This window comes from Cetorhinus maximus, chromosome 4 (genome assembly GCF_964194155.1).
Source record: "Cetorhinus maximus chromosome 4, sCetMax3.hap1.1, whole genome shotgun sequence".
In the NCBI taxonomy this organism is placed as follows: domain Eukaryota; kingdom Metazoa; phylum Chordata; class Chondrichthyes; order Lamniformes; family Cetorhinidae; genus Cetorhinus; species Cetorhinus maximus.
In genome coordinates, this window is record NC_135882.1 from 63,202,187 (window position 1) to 63,217,596 (window position 15,410).

At 40.8% G+C, this 15,410-nt stretch overlaps 1 protein-coding gene across 2 annotated transcripts in view; it reads left to right on the forward strand.

Annotated features, from left to right (window-relative positions):
- The first annotated feature begins 8,621 nt into the window (after nucleotides 1–8,621).
- The window catches only part of LOC144679644 (lethal(3)malignant brain tumor-like protein 4), a 392,935-nt gene continuing 386,146 nt past the window's right edge, over nucleotides 8,622–15,410 (forward strand). The window contains exons 1-3 of one of the 2 annotated variants that reach the window (XM_078540227.1): nucleotides 8,622–8,670; nucleotides 9,422–9,537; nucleotides 10,900–11,054. In XM_078540227.1, coding sequence (XP_078396353.1) covers nucleotides 10,928–11,054 — 127 coding nt within the window. In that variant the 5' untranslated portion in view covers nucleotides 8,622–8,670; nucleotides 9,422–9,537; nucleotides 10,900–10,927. Of the gene's footprint in view, nucleotides 8,671–9,380; nucleotides 9,538–10,899; nucleotides 11,055–15,410 lie in introns of both variants that reach the window. The other variant, XM_078540226.1, reaches the window with a different exon arrangement.

Below are 15,410 nucleotides of genomic sequence, written 5' to 3' on the forward strand. Positions count from 1 at the left end.
TAAGACATTGGATTACCCAATACATGTATACATGTCATTGCATTAGGTCAGGTGCAGAATGTGGTTAATGTTTTATTTTTAAAAATCAAAGGTTGGAAATACAATCCTGAGAAAAATAGATCTGATAGCAGTACATTTTTAGGGGCGACAATATTGGGATTGATTCTAATGAATGCAATGCAAAATTAAAGTAATTCCAAATTAACCTGTCTTTCTAAAAGGAGGTTCAGGCATAAATATATTCAGATTTTTAAAGAATTATGTGGAGGATTTTTAAAAAATTAATTTTATGGGATGCGGGTGTTGCTGGCTAGGCCAGCATTTATTGCCATCCCTAACTGCCCTTGAAAAGGTGGTGGTGAGCTGCCTTTTTGAACCACGGCAGTCTTTGTGGTTTAGGTACATCCACAGTGCTGCTGGGGTGGGAGATCCAAGATTTTGACCCAGCGACAGTGAAGGAACAGCGATATATTTCCAAGTCAGGATGGTGAGTGGCTTGGAGGGGAACTTCCTGGTGGTGGCGTCCCCATGTGTATGCTGCCCTTGTCCTTCTAGATGGTAGTGGTCCTGGGTTTGGAAGTTGCTGTCTAAGGAGCCTTGGTGAGTTTCTGCAGTGCATCTTGTAGGTGGAATGCCAATCAAGCGAGCTGCTTTGTCCTGGATGGTGTCAAGCTGCACTCATCCAGGCAAGTGGACAGCATTCCATCGCACTCTTGACTTGTGGCTTGTAGATAGTGGGCAGGCTTTGGGGAGTCAGGAGGTGAGTTACTCACCATAGGATTCCTAGCATCTGACCAGCTCTTGTAGCCACAGTATTTATATGGCTAGTCCAGTTCAATTCCTGGTCAATGGTAACCCCCAGGATGTTGATATTGCGGGATTCAGCGATGTCAATGCCATTGAATGTCAAGGGGTGATAGTTAGATTCTCTTTTGTTGGAGATGGTTATTGCCTGGCACTTGTGTGGTGTGAATATTACTTGCCACTTGTCAGCCCAAGCCTGGATATTGTCCAAGTCTTGCTGTATTTGGACATGGACTGCTTCAGTTTCTGAGGAGTCATGAATGGTGCTGAACACTGTGCAATCATCAGTGACCATCCCCACTTCTGACCTTTTGATGGAAGGAAGATCATTGATGAAGCAGCTGAAAATGGTTGGGCTTAGGACACTAGTCTGAGGAACTCCTGCAGTGATGTCTTGGAACTGAGATGATGGACCTCCAACAACCACAACCATCTTCCTTTGTGCTAGGTATGACTCCAGCCAGCGGAGAGTTTTCCCCGATTCCTATTCACTCCAGTTTTGCTAGCGCTCCTCATCTCACCTCATCTCTGAAGTTCAGCTCTTTGGTCCATGTCTGAACCAAGGCTGTAATGAAGTCAGAAGCTGAGTGATCCTGGTGGAACACAAACTGAGCGTCAGTGAGCAGGTTATTGCTAAGCAAGTGCCGCTTAATAGCACCGTTGATGATTCCTTCCATCACTTTACTGATGATGGAGAGTAGGCTGAAGGGGCAGTAATTGGCTGGGTTGGATATGTCCTGTTTTCTGAGTACAGGACATATGTGGGCAATTTTCCACATTGCTGGGTAGATGCCAGTGTTGTGACTGTACACGAACAGCTTGGCTAGGAGTGCGGCAAGGCCTGGAGCATGTCTTCAGTACTATTGCCGGAATATTGTCATAGCCCATAGCCATTGCACTATCCAGTGCTTTCAGCCATTTCTTGATATCACGTGGAGTGAATCAAATTGGCTGAAGACTGATATCTGTGATGCTGGGGACCTATGGAGGAGGCCGAGTTGGATCATCCACTCGGCACTTCTGGATGAAGATTGTTACGAATGCTTTAGCTTTTGCACTGATGTACTGGGCTCCTCCATCATTGAGGATGGGGATATTTGTGGAGCCTCCTCCTCCAGTGAGTTGTTTAATTGTCCACCACTATTCACGACTGGATGTGGCAAGGCTGTAGAACTTAGATCTGATCCATTGAATGTAGAATACGAACATAGGTACATATGAACATACAAACATACAAATTAGGACAGGAGTAGGCCACTCAGCCCCTTGAGCATGCTCCGCCATTCAATAAGATCATGGCTGATTTAGAACCATAGAACCATAGAAAAGTTACAGCACAGAAGGAGGCCATTCAGCCCATCTTGTCCATGCCAGCCCGAGGACACCCAGGTGCCCTTTCTAATCCCACTTTCCTGCACTCGGCTCATAGCCCTGCAGCTTACAGCACTTAAGGTGGAGATCCAGGTACTTTTTAAAAGAGTTTAGCATTTCTGCCTCTACCACCAACTTGGGCAGCGAATTCCAGACACCCACTACCTTCTGGTAAAAAAGTTCTTCCTCATGTCCCCCCTACACCTTCTGCCAATTATCTTGAATCTATGTCCCCTGGTTCTAGAATTCTCTACCAAGGGAAACAATTTTATCCTGTCCACTCTATCTATTCCCCTCATAATTTTGTACACCTCAATCAAATCACCTCTCAGCCTTCTTTGTTCCAAGGAAAATAACCCCAACCTATCCAATCTCTCCTGGTAGCTACACTTTTCTAACCCTGGCAACATTCTTGTAAATCTCCTCTGCATTCTCTCCAGAGCTATTACGTCCTTCCTGTAATGTGGTGACCAGAACTGCACTCAATACTCCAGTTGTGGCCTCACCAGTGTTTTATACAATTCCCACATTATATCCTTACTTTTATATTCTATACCTCTGCCAATGAAGGAGAGCATTCCATATGCCTTGTTTACAACCTTGTCTACTTGAACTGCTGCCTTCAGGGACCTGTGTACTAGTATGCCAAGATCGCTCACTTCATCTACGCCTCTTAGTATATTCCCATTTATTGTGTAATCCCTGTAACTGTTTGACCTCCCTAAATGTATGACTTCACACTTCTCTATGTTAAAATCCATCTGCCACTTTACCGCCCACTCCACCAATCCATCTATATCGATGTAACCTCAACCCCACATTCCTGCCTACCCCTGATAACCTATCACCCGCTTGTTAATTAAGAATCTATCTAGCTCTGCCTTAAAAATATTCAAAGACTCTGCTTCCACCGTTTTTTGAGGAAGAGAGTTCCAAAGGTTCACAACCCTCTGAGAGAAAAAATTTCTCCTGATCTCTGTCCTAAATGAGCGACACTTTATTTTTAAACAGTGACCCCTGGTTCTAGATTTTCCCACAAGAGGAAACATCCTCTCCACATCCACCCTGTCAAGACCTCCCAGCATCTTAAAAGGTTTCAATTAAGTCGCCTCTTACTCTTCTAAATTCCAGTGGATGCAAGCCCAACCTGTCCAGCCTTTCCTCATAAGACAACCTTAGCAGTCCAGTAAACCTTCTCTGAAATGATTCTAATGCATTTACATCTTTCTTTAAATAAGGAGACCAGCACTGTACACTATACCCAGATGTGGTCTCACCAGTGCCCTGTATAACAAAAGCATAACCTCCCTACTTTTGTAATCAATTCCCCTCACAATAAATGATAACATTATGTTAGCTGTCCTAATTACCTGCTGTACCTGCATTCTAACTTTTTGTGATTCATGCACTAGGACACCCAGATCCCTCTGAATCTCAGAGCTCTGCAATCTCTGACCATTTAGATAATAAGCTTCTTTTTTATTTTTCCTGCCAAAAAGAAGGATTTCACATTTGCCCACATTATACTCCATTTGCCAGATCTTTGCCCACTCACTTAACCTGTCTATGTCACTTTGTAGCGTCTTTACATCCTCTTCACAATTTTCTTTTCTGCCTATTTTTGTGTCATCAGCAAATTTAGCCACCATTCCTTCGGTCCCTTCATCCAAGTCATTTATATAAATTGTAAAAAGTTGAGGCCCCAGCACTGATCCCTGTGGCATGCCACTTGCCACATCCTGCCAACCATAAAAAGACCCATTTATGCCAACTTTCTGCTTTCTGTTAGCTAACCAATCTTCTATCCATGCCAATATGTTACCCCCTACACCATGAGCTTTTATTTTCTGCAATAACCTTTGATGTGGCACATTATCAAATGCCTTCTGAAAATCTAAGTACAGTCCATCCACTGGTTCCCCTTTATCAACTGCACATGTGACTCCTTCAAAGAACTTCAATAAATTGGGTAAACATGATTTCCCTTTTACAAAACCATGTTGACTCTGCCTGATTGTCTTGAATTTTTCTAAGTGCCCTGCTGTAACATCTTTAATAATAACTTCTAACATTTTCCCTATGACAGATGTTAGACTAACTGGCCTATAGTTTCCTGCTTTCTCTTTCTCCCTTTTTGAATAAAGGAGTTATATTTACTACTTTCCAATCAAATTAACCTTCCCTGAATCTAAGGAATTTTGGAAAATTAAAACCAGTGCATTAACTATCTCACTAGCCACTTCTTTCAAGGCATTAGGGTGGAGTCCATCTGGACCTCGCTTGGATCTGTCTATCACTTGCTGCTTATGCTGTTTGGCACGCAAGTAGTTTCACCAGGTTGACACCTCATTTTTAGGTATGCCTGGCACTGCTCCTGGCATGCCCTTCTGCACTCTTCATTGAACCAGGGTTGATCCCCTGGCTTGGAGGTAATGGTAGAGTGGGGGATGTGCTAGGCCATGAAGTTACAGATTGTGATTGAGTACAATTCTGCTGCGGCTGATGGCCCACAGCGCCTCATGGTTGACCAATCTTGAGTTGCTAGATCTGTTCAAAATCTATTACACTTAGCACCGTGACAATGCCATACAACACAATGGAGGGTATCCTCAATGTGAAGGTGGGTCTTTGTCTCCACAAGGACTGTGTGGTGGTCACTCCCACCAATACTGTCATGGGCAGATGCATCTGCAGCAGGCAGGTTGGTGAGGATTAGGTCAAGTATGTTTTTCCCTCTTGTTGGTTCCCTCACCACCTGTCACAGACCCACTCTAGTAGTTATGTCCTTTAGGGCTTGGCCAGCTCATTCTTTGGTGTGCTACCAAGCTGCTTTTAGTGATGGACACTAAGCACCTAAGCACCCTCAGTATTTCCTCCAAGTGGTGTTCAACATGGAGGAGTACTGATTCATAAGCTGAGGGGGGAGCAGTGTGTGGTTTCCTTTCCTTTGACCTGATACCGTGAGACTCCCTCCCTACCATATACTCACTCCCTTCTGGCCCACCTCTGGGGGTGGTGTCTGGGACATGTAAGGTATGATTCTGTGAGTATGACTATGTCAGGCTGTTGCTTGACTAGTCTGTAAGACAGCTCTCCCAGTTTTGGCACAAGACCCCAGGTGTTAGTAAGGAGGACTTTGCAGGGTCGACAGGGCTGGGTTTGCTGATGTCGTTTTCAGTGCCTAGGTTGGTGCCGGGTGGTCTGTTCAATTTCATTCTTTTTTATTGACTTGTAGCTTGGCCATTTCAGAGTTAACCGCATTACTGCAGATCTGGAGTCACATGTAGGCTAGACCAGGTAAGGACAGCAGATTTCCTTCTCTAAAGGGCATTAGTAAACTGCATGGGTTTTACGACAATGGTCATCATTAGACTTTTAATTCCGGATTTTTTGAATTCAAATTCCACCATCTATCATGGTGGGATTCAAACCCAGGTCTCCAGAGCATTACCCTAGGTCTCTGGATTACCAGTCCAGTAACAATACCATTACACCACCACCTCCCAAGATAAAGGAAGAATTTGAAGATTGGATAACATTTTGGCTAGATGTCAGGAAGCACAAGATAGATCAATAATCAGCAAAAATGCAGGATCAATATTGGGGTCACTGCTTTTTAAAATATATTTAAAAGTTTTTGTGGTGAGTAGAATGTCTAAGTTTACAGTTGACACTCACTTGCGTGGTTAAAAGGATGGAGAGGGAGGATTCTTTACAGTTAGTATTAAATGTTGAAAAATGCAAGGTAGCACATGTGGATCTTAAAAATAACAAACGTGATTCCGTAATGAAGAGCATAATTTAAGTAAGGTGTCTCCAACCTGGTTGTAACAATTGACTCGACAAAGAAAGTGATCATTGTATTGCAAGAGCAAATGCGGGACATATGAAGATTGATCATCAAACCTATTCCTTCAGCAGAACCATGCACAACTTGGTTCTTCACAGTCTCTGTCCAGCTCAACCAGTTTTCTCAGTGAAGTATTCAACCAGTGTAAACTTACAAGTAGCAAATTTCTTAGAAATTTCTCTTCAACCTTAGAAGAATTATTAAGCAAAATTCCAGAGTATCTGGCTAGTTTACCACTTCCACTGGCCAGCTCTATCTTATCGGTAACACCTCCAAGTGCCAGAAGCATATGAACCACATGTTACTCATAACATTTGATCACCTTTGTCATTCTTTATATATTTCTACTGTATCTCAGACAGAACAATTCTGTTTTGAAGGAATGGATTGACATTATGTGCTTTTTGTGTGGATATGCGTCACATGCACAATATCCTTAAAGGAAAAAAAATCCAATTTCTAGTCCTCCTAATTGCAAGTTGGGTGTGCATGGACTCAGTGGGCTGAATGGGCTCCTTCTGTGCCATAAATGATTCTATGACTCTATGTCTCCTTGTTCTCTGATGACAGGTTAAACTAAATATTGTAACCTTCCTTCATCTCAATCCTGATTTTAAAGATTTATTTCAAATCTTCTTTCAGTCTTCTCAGAATATTAAGAAATATGGACAAGGAGGTGACAAGATCCAAGTTTTTTTAAACTATGAAGGAAGTTAATAGGACATATGTAAAGAAATACTTGGGTAAAAACTAGATTTCAGAATCTTATCATTAATCTTAAGAAGCAACTTTTTCATACTTAGAATCATTGATCTGTTGAATAAACTGCTACTCAGAATGGTAATAATGGATCAGTTGAACATTTAAAAAACGAACTGAACAGATTTCTGATTCGGTAGGAGTAAAGGATTATAGATTCATATCTGGAAAATTAGTGTCCTGGTGCATGAATTACAAAAGGCTAGCATGCAGGTACTGCAAGTAATTGGGAAAGCTAATGGAATATTATCATTTATTGCGAGGGGAATTGAATACAAAAGCAGGGAGGTTTTGCTTCAGTTGTACAGGCCACTGGTGAGACCGCATCTGGAGTACTGTGTACAGTATTGGTCTCCTTAATTAAGGAAAGATGTAAATGCGTTAAAAGCAATTCAGAGAAAGTTTACTAGACTAACACCAGGAATGGGCGGGTTGTCTTATGAGAAAAGGTTGGACAGGTTTGGCTTGTATCCAATGGAGTTTAGAAGAGTGAGAGGCGACTTGATTGAACATTTAAGATCCTGAGAGTTCTTGACAGAGTGGATGTGGAGAGGATGTTTCCTCTTGTGGGAGAATATAGAACGAGGTGTCACTGTTTAAATTAAGGGGTCGCTCATTTAAGATAGAGATGAGGTAAAATTTTTTCTCAGACAATCATGAGTCTTAGCAACTCTCTTCCTCAAATGGCAGTGGAAGCAAGGTCTTTGAATATTTTTAAGGCAGAGCTAGATAGATTCTTGATAAACAAGGGGGTGAAATGTTATCGGGGGTAGGCGGGAGGTTACAAACAGGTCAGCCATGATCTTATTGAATGGCAGGGCAGGTTTGAGGGGTCAAGTGGCCTACTCCTGTTCCATGTTCATATGACTTGTCATTTTTAGTTCCAAAAGAGGATGTAGATGGCAGAGTAAAATGTTCAGCTTGATTTTTTTTTTTGCTTTTCAACCTGCATTTGTTTAATTTCTTCTCATTCCATTATAATGCTCACATTTAGTGTATTCTCACTCAATTATTAGTCAGAATTGTAAGTAAAACCTAATTCCAAAATGTATTTTTGTCTCTAATATTCCTTTGATTTACATTTGTATGCTTCACAATCTGTTTCTTTTCCTCTCCTATTGCTCTTTTGACCTGGTGAGATGAATTAATGCATACTAAATCCTCACATCCTTACTTTTCTTCCTCTTCACTTCCATATAGATCCTCACAATCGTTTCTCTATCTTTCTACTCATACCAGTTGACTGCTCACCTCCCTTGCTCCTCCCTCTTTGTTTTCAGGGCCAGGTGGATCCTAACATTTGCTTTTTCTCTCTATCTTTTCTCCCTCTTGTTCAGTGCCAGGTGGATTCTCATATCTTTCCTTTCTCTCTCTCCCCCTTTCTCTCATTCAGTGCCAGGTGGATTCTCATCTTTACTCCCGGCGCCCAATCTCTCTCCCCCTTTCTTTTGTTCAGTGCCAGGTGGATTCTCATATCATTACTTTCTCCGCCCTCTCACTCTTTCTCCCTTTCTCCTCTTCAGTGTCAGGTGGATTCTCATATCTTTACTTCTTCTCTCTCCTTTTCTCCTCTTCAGTGCCAGGTGGATTCTCATATCTTTACTTTCTCCCTCTCTCTCTCCCTTTCTCCTCTTCAGTGCCAGGTGGGTTCTCATATCTTTACTTTCTCCCTCCCTCTCTCTCCCTTTCTCCTCTTCAGTGCCAGGTGGGTTCTCATATCTTTACTTTCTCCCTTTATCTGCTTCAGTGCCAGGTGGAGTTGTTGCTTTGCTGCCTCCAGCAGTGGGTGCTCTCCGCGCCTGCGCTTTCGCCCTACCCGCCTCCCTCCCTCCCTCTCCCAGCTGAGAAAGGGCCTAGAGTCAGAGCTCTCTCTCTCTCTCTCCCTGGTAAGGAAAATCAACCTGAAATTTATTTGTCTCATTTTGGAAATGGGAAAAAAAAAAGCAGGACAACTCTCCCCGCGCGGCCAGGCGCCCGAATTAAATAATAGAACAGACTTTGTTTCACACTTTTCTGACAGTTTCCTGCTTCCAGATGCACTGACTGTCAGATATTCTTTAGTTTTAATGACGTTCAATGCGGAATTGCTGTTGACTGGTTTACAAATGAAACTACTTCAACAATTCATCATCTGGGGGAGGGGATTTCGGGTTTTTGTGAGGGGAAAATAAAAATCTGTTAGGTGGAGAAGTGGAAAATGCGCCGTTTTCGAGCAGTTCTTTTTTTTCTCTGATTGTTTCGTTTTTTAAAAATTTTTTTTTCAAAAGAAAACACATTCCTCCATAACACCTCACATTGCATTTCTAATACACTTACACATAAACAAGAAAAAGTCATCCGTTTGGCAGAATAACTGCGCGTGTGCACGGTGGCACATTTGGAGATGTTACTTTGCAAGTATTTGCCACCTAAAGTTGCAGTGTTTTAGAATTCTGCTGCAGTTTCCCCCAATGTTTTCTCTAATCCATAATAGTGCACTCAACATTGCTGTGCTGTAAATATACTGCGCTCCGCCATTTTGATAAATATTCCTCTTCTGTAAAGGTTTTCTTTGAAAATATTTCCCTATTTGTTCAATGTGTTTTTGCCTTTGTAGAAAGTCAATCAAGACAAATTATAAAGTATTTTTTTGGCCAGGAGCGAAAGGACACAGCGTGTGCCTGTGAACTGTTTTGGCTGTGCTGTTGGGAGCAGGAGGAGGAGAAGCTGCTGCTGCTGCTGTTGTGTTCAGCGGAGTTTCCACTTGTTTGCAGGTATTTGATGGAATTTCCCAGTTTGTCGCCCAGTTATTGCTGCTTTCATTTAACACATTGTCCCTGCTCTTTCCCTTTTGAAGTGGCGGTGGCTGTTTTTTTTGTTTGCTCCGTGCAGTTTCTTTTTGGAGCTCGCGGTTTGCAAGCGTCTGACAAGATGTTTCATTCAATGACATTTTATACGCTTGCATGAAAGATGTTGCTGCATTTCGGACCCACCGAGTGTGGGGAGCAAGACATTTGTTGGAAAATGTTAACGATGTGTTTTTTTTGGCTTTTTCCTTCCCGCAGTTTACTGAATACGGAAGTAAACATGTTGTAGAGGAACGGAAGCACTTTTACATATGTAGATTAAAGTTGAATTTATTTAGTTTTGCCACGACCTAGGAAACGTTTTTTTAATGCATTTTCAACTGAAGACACATTCAGCTTGGTTAAGTCATATTGTATAAACTGATCGGATGAAGAAAATAAATCGGGGAAATGCAAATTGACGATGCTGTGAATATAACACTAACGGGAACTACTATTATTGAGCCAATGTTTAGCAGGTTGTATCCATCAAAATGTGTATAGTAATTGTTAATCGAGCTGATCTGAAAAGATGGCACAAAACGCAGCGTCACAATTACAGTAAAAGCTTCAGTGTGTGTGCAGTTGCATCGCACTGCACTGTGTAAAATTATCCAAGACATGTAAGCGAGTGTTTTTAAACTAGTCAGCTGGATTATTGGACATCTGACTGTCAGCCACTACTAAGTGAACAACTTCTTGTCACCAAATATTAACTTAACCTTGTTAGGCATATTGGGCTTGGCAGGAAATCTCAATGCAATAGGAACACGTGCTTAAGAGAAAAAAATCAATGTTGAAATGCAATAATAAAAGATTTATGAAATGTTAATTAGTGAACACTGCTGAACTGATGTGTTTGAGACAACCTGATTGTGTGGTGCTCTGAAAGGAAGTTAATTAATAATTTTAGGGTATTCAGTTGGCAAAAATACAACTTGACGATTTGTAGTAATTAGTTATTGTTTGTTTTTTCTCCTTATATGTCAGTGGTCCCTCTTGCTGTTGTCTCAAATTTCCCATTCGAATTAGATTAATATTTAATAATATGGATGTTTTGGAGGCATGTCAGCCAACACGTTGGTAGTTCCTTTTTAACGTTTGTTTGTGAAATGTCTTAAGTTTTGTTATAGAAAGCTAAGGAAGTGAATGCTACATCTGTGACTACGAACTGAACAATGCAATCAACTTTAATTAATTTGTTGAAGATAAGCTGAACAATATCTAGCACCCATTTGATGTATAATTGAATGAACAGAAGGAAATTCTTTAACTTGATTCTCATAACAGTGAATTGTCCTCAAGAGGAGGGAGCAGGATGAATGTTGATGATATGCTGGAGGGGCCTGTAAGAAATCGAACTGCAGATGGAAGTTTACTGATAGAATCAAATGTCGTCTCCGCAGAAATGATGACAGAAATTGGCCAACCCCTCAACCTCTCAGGTGGGAGGAGATTTTTCTTACATATATTGTTCAGCCTCGAAAGGGTTAAACAAAACTTGCATAACGAATGCTGAAAAATTACTTTTTTTTAACCATGTATGGCTCAATAGGTTGTGAAATATTACAAAACAGAAACAGAAATACCTGGAAAAACTCAGCAGGTCTGGCAGCATCGGCGGTGGAGAGCACAGTTGACGTTTCGAGTCCTCATGACCCTTCAACAGAACTAAGTAAAAATAGGAAAGGGGTGAAATATAAGCTGGTTTAAGGGGAGGCGGGGGGGTTGTTGGGACAAACAGCCAGTAATAGGTGGAGATAACCAAAAGCTGTCACAGACAAAAGAACAAAGAGGTGTTGAAGGTGGTGATATTATCTAAAGGAATGTGCTAATTAAGAGTAGAAGATAGGACAGATAAGGTACAGATAGCTCTAGTAGGGGTGGGGGAATACTAAAAGGTAGAAATAAACAATGGGTGGAAATACATTTAAAAATAATGGAAATAGGTGGGAAAAGAAAAATCTATATAAATTGTTGGAAAAACAAAAAGGAGGGGGAAGAAACGGGAAGGGGGTGGGGATGGAGGAGAAAGTTCAAAATCTAATATTGTTGAACTCAATATACTGAAGGGTCATGAGGACTCGAAACGTCAACTGTGCTCTCCTCCGCCGATGCTGCCAGACCTGCTGAGTTTTTCCAGGTATTTCTGTTTCTGTTTTTGTTTTGGATTTCCAGCATCCGCAGTTTTTTGCTTTTATCTCTTTGTGAAATATTACAAATGTATTTAACAACAGAAGCTCCTCCTTTCAGTGATTTGTTTGAACTTCATGTTTCATTTGTAAACTTATTTGTTTAAAGATATAGTTGTGGATAGAAAGCTTTGAGAACTGTCACCAATAATTATTGACTTGAAAATATAATTCTTTCTCATGAAGTAAGTGACTTTTCATTTGAGTGCCGCTGTTTCTGAATGGAATATATGGAAAAAATACAAAAAAACACAAAATCCTTCAAGCGTAATATAAATGAATTCATGAATTTGCGTTTCTCCAAGGTAAGTGCTTTTCAGCTTAGGTAGACCAAGCAACAAATGAAGTCTAGCTTCAAAGGCTATTAAAATGTGCATTTGGTAAAAGATCTATAATAAATCACACAGTGGGATAATACTGAATGGATTTGTTGATTTGAAATCAGATAAACCAAAGAAAATGAGGTATTTTTCATAGAAGTCAAAAGTCATTATTTTAACAAAAATGTGTGGGCAATAATTGTATTATTGTTTTTACCAAACAGAATTAGCCAAATTAGCCATTTAGTTAATAGTTTCAACTATAACCTACTAAGGAAGAGAATTGGCTGAGAAAGATCCTGTCCTGAATGAACTAATATGTTGCATAATGTATAACAGCCTCTTTCATTTTCATAGTATTAAAAATCTATGTTTGATATTCATAGATGTCTACTTTCTGCCCCTTAGAAAAGCATTTTTTGTGTCAATTAAAAAAACTAAGTGGATAAAAAATGGTATAATTCAGAACTTGTACATACAATTTATGATTCTCAGGAATAAAAAGAAGGAAAACCCATTGCAGTTATACTGATTGTGGGTTCAAGTTCCACTTCAGAGCCATGGGCACAAAATCGAGGCTGACACATGGTGCAGCATTGATACAAAGCCACCTGCCCCCTTGGGTGGATGTAAAAAACTACCATGGTACTATTTCGAAGAAGAACGAGGATGTTCTTCCCTATATCCGGCCAATGTTTATCCCTCAATCAACATCACTGAAAACGGGTTATCTAGTCATTATCATATCGCTGTTCACACGATTTTGCTGCACGCAGATTGACTACCACGTTTCCTGCATTACAACAGTGACTGCACTTCAGAAGTATTTCATTGATTGTAAAGTGGTCTGGGACAACCTGAGCTTGGGAAGGCAATATATGAATGCAGTTTTTGTTTCTTTTTCCATTTTAACTATTTTGTTATTAACTGCTTTTTATGCTCAGCACCTCTGATTTGTATGTAGTAAAAATATCTAAATGCATGCCACATTCAGCATGCAATTAGTGTGCTGAGTGATATTTAAAATGCACATCATAATGTAGTTATAGGAAAATATTTAATGCGGTGTTATCCACTGAATTTATATACAAAGAATTGCCAAGAGTGATACCACTACATCTGTGCTTTCTGTCTACTGCTTGCTGTTCTTATTCATAGTGTCACTTGATTAGAGGTTCATGTTTCAAGATTGAGGCAAATTTACACAAAGTATTTGCTGCCAGACAGCTTCTATGCAACAATGTTCAAGCAAAAATATGATAACAAGGAGCAACGTGTAAGACTAACAGTTTGCCACCGTTGTAAACTCCAATTGACGGTACTATTGTAAACTCTTAATTAACAACACTAGCTGCTGTTATTCGAGGTGTCAGACACCACCAATGTTCATGCTATTCAGATTTGCATCTAAGAGCTGTTTGGTTTTTGCTGTAAACACCAGGAGGCACTGCTGTCAGAAGCAAAGCCTGCCAAAAGACATGGCCGGAATTGCCTGGCTGAAATGCTTTTCTACTCTGCTATTTCACTACTGCTTGACTATCTGTACTTTTTTCCAGACCATGGGGGAATGGTATTGTCACCGAAGAAAAGAGTTGTAAAGATTAATACGCAAGCAACTTTCCAATATAAACCGACTCGTGGGTTGCATTAAAAGTGTACATATCACAGTTAGTACTAAGTCATAATTCAGTTGCGTACATTTTACCTTTCAAGCTTTGTTTCTTTCAAGACCTTTTAGATCTTTCAAGTCTAATAATTGGATGTCCTTAAGTCCAGTATCATCAGTGCCAACAAAGAGATGCTTGGATTTTCTGTCAGGAAACATCAGGATTGGTTTGATGAAAATGATCAGGATATCTTCGAATTGATTGATCGCAAGCGCAAGACTTTCTGTGCTTGGCAGAATAACCCAAACTCAAAGCAAAAAAAACTGGCTAATCACAAGTAAAGGCTGAGGTACAAAGGTGCATCCGTGAAGAACATGTGGTGAGCAGACAAGGCAAAGGAAATTCAATATCTCGCTGACAGGAATGATATCTGTGGCTTCTTCACTGCCACAAAGACCATTTATGGCCCATGTACTCAAGCACCAGCTCCTCTGAGGCCTAAGGATGGGGGAAGATCTGATCAAGGAAAGGGAAGCTGTCAACGTTCATTGGAGGGAGCATTTTGAAGACTTTTCAATGAAGAATCAATTGTTGACGCGAGTGTTTTCAATTCCATCCCACAACACCCAGTTAGAGACGAACTCGGAATTCTGGCAACACCCGTGGAGGTGACGAAAGCCATCACACGAACAAAGAGCAACAAAGCATCAGGAGGTGACCGAATCCCCACTGAAATCTTTAATCACAGAGGAAAGGAGCTAACATTGCAGCTCCAAGCCCTTACCCTACAGATCTGGAAAGAAGACAAAGTCCTGAATGATCTCAAGGATACCACGATTGTGATCATCTTCAAGGAAGGGGACAAATCCAATTGTTTACAGAGGCATCTACTTTCCATTGCAAGAAAGATCATCACAAGAAACCTTCTGAATCAAATGATTACACTTGCTGAAGATCTACTTCCCCAATCTCAAGGTGGGTTTAGGCCATCAAGAGGCATGACTGACAATTTTTACTGCATGCCAACTACAAGAAAAATATTGCGCACAACATCAACCTCTCTGCATTGCATTTTTTTCATTTGACAAAGCTCTTTGACTCTGTAAATCATGAGGTACTCTGGAAGATTCTGCTGAAGTATGCATGTCCTCCAAAATTTGTTACCATTCTTCACCTACTTCATGATGATATGCAAACGGTGATCCTTAACAACGGACCCATTGCAGCCCCTTTTGAGTTTAAGACAGGAATCGAGCAAGGTTGTGTGATTGCTCCAATTCTTTTTTTTACCTCCCTTGCTGCCAAGCTCCAACTGACTAGAGACAGACTCCCTGCTGGAGTGCGGGTTATTTATCAAATGGACGGTAAACTATTTAATCACAAATGACTTCAATAAAAAGCTGAGACCACCCAGAACTCAGTCATTGAGCTCCAATAAGCTGACGATGCTGCAGTCAGTGCTGTGTCAAAAACGGATCTCCAGAACATCGTCAACAATTTTACCGAGGCAAATGGAAAGATGGGACTTAGACTCAACATGCACAAGACCAATGTCCTCCATCAGCGAGCTCCAAATGCACAAGCCTCAGCCCCATTGATTTGGCTTCATGATGAATGCCTGGAAAATGTAGAACACTTCCAGTACCTTGGAAGTTTTCTTTCACAGAAGGCTGACATAGACA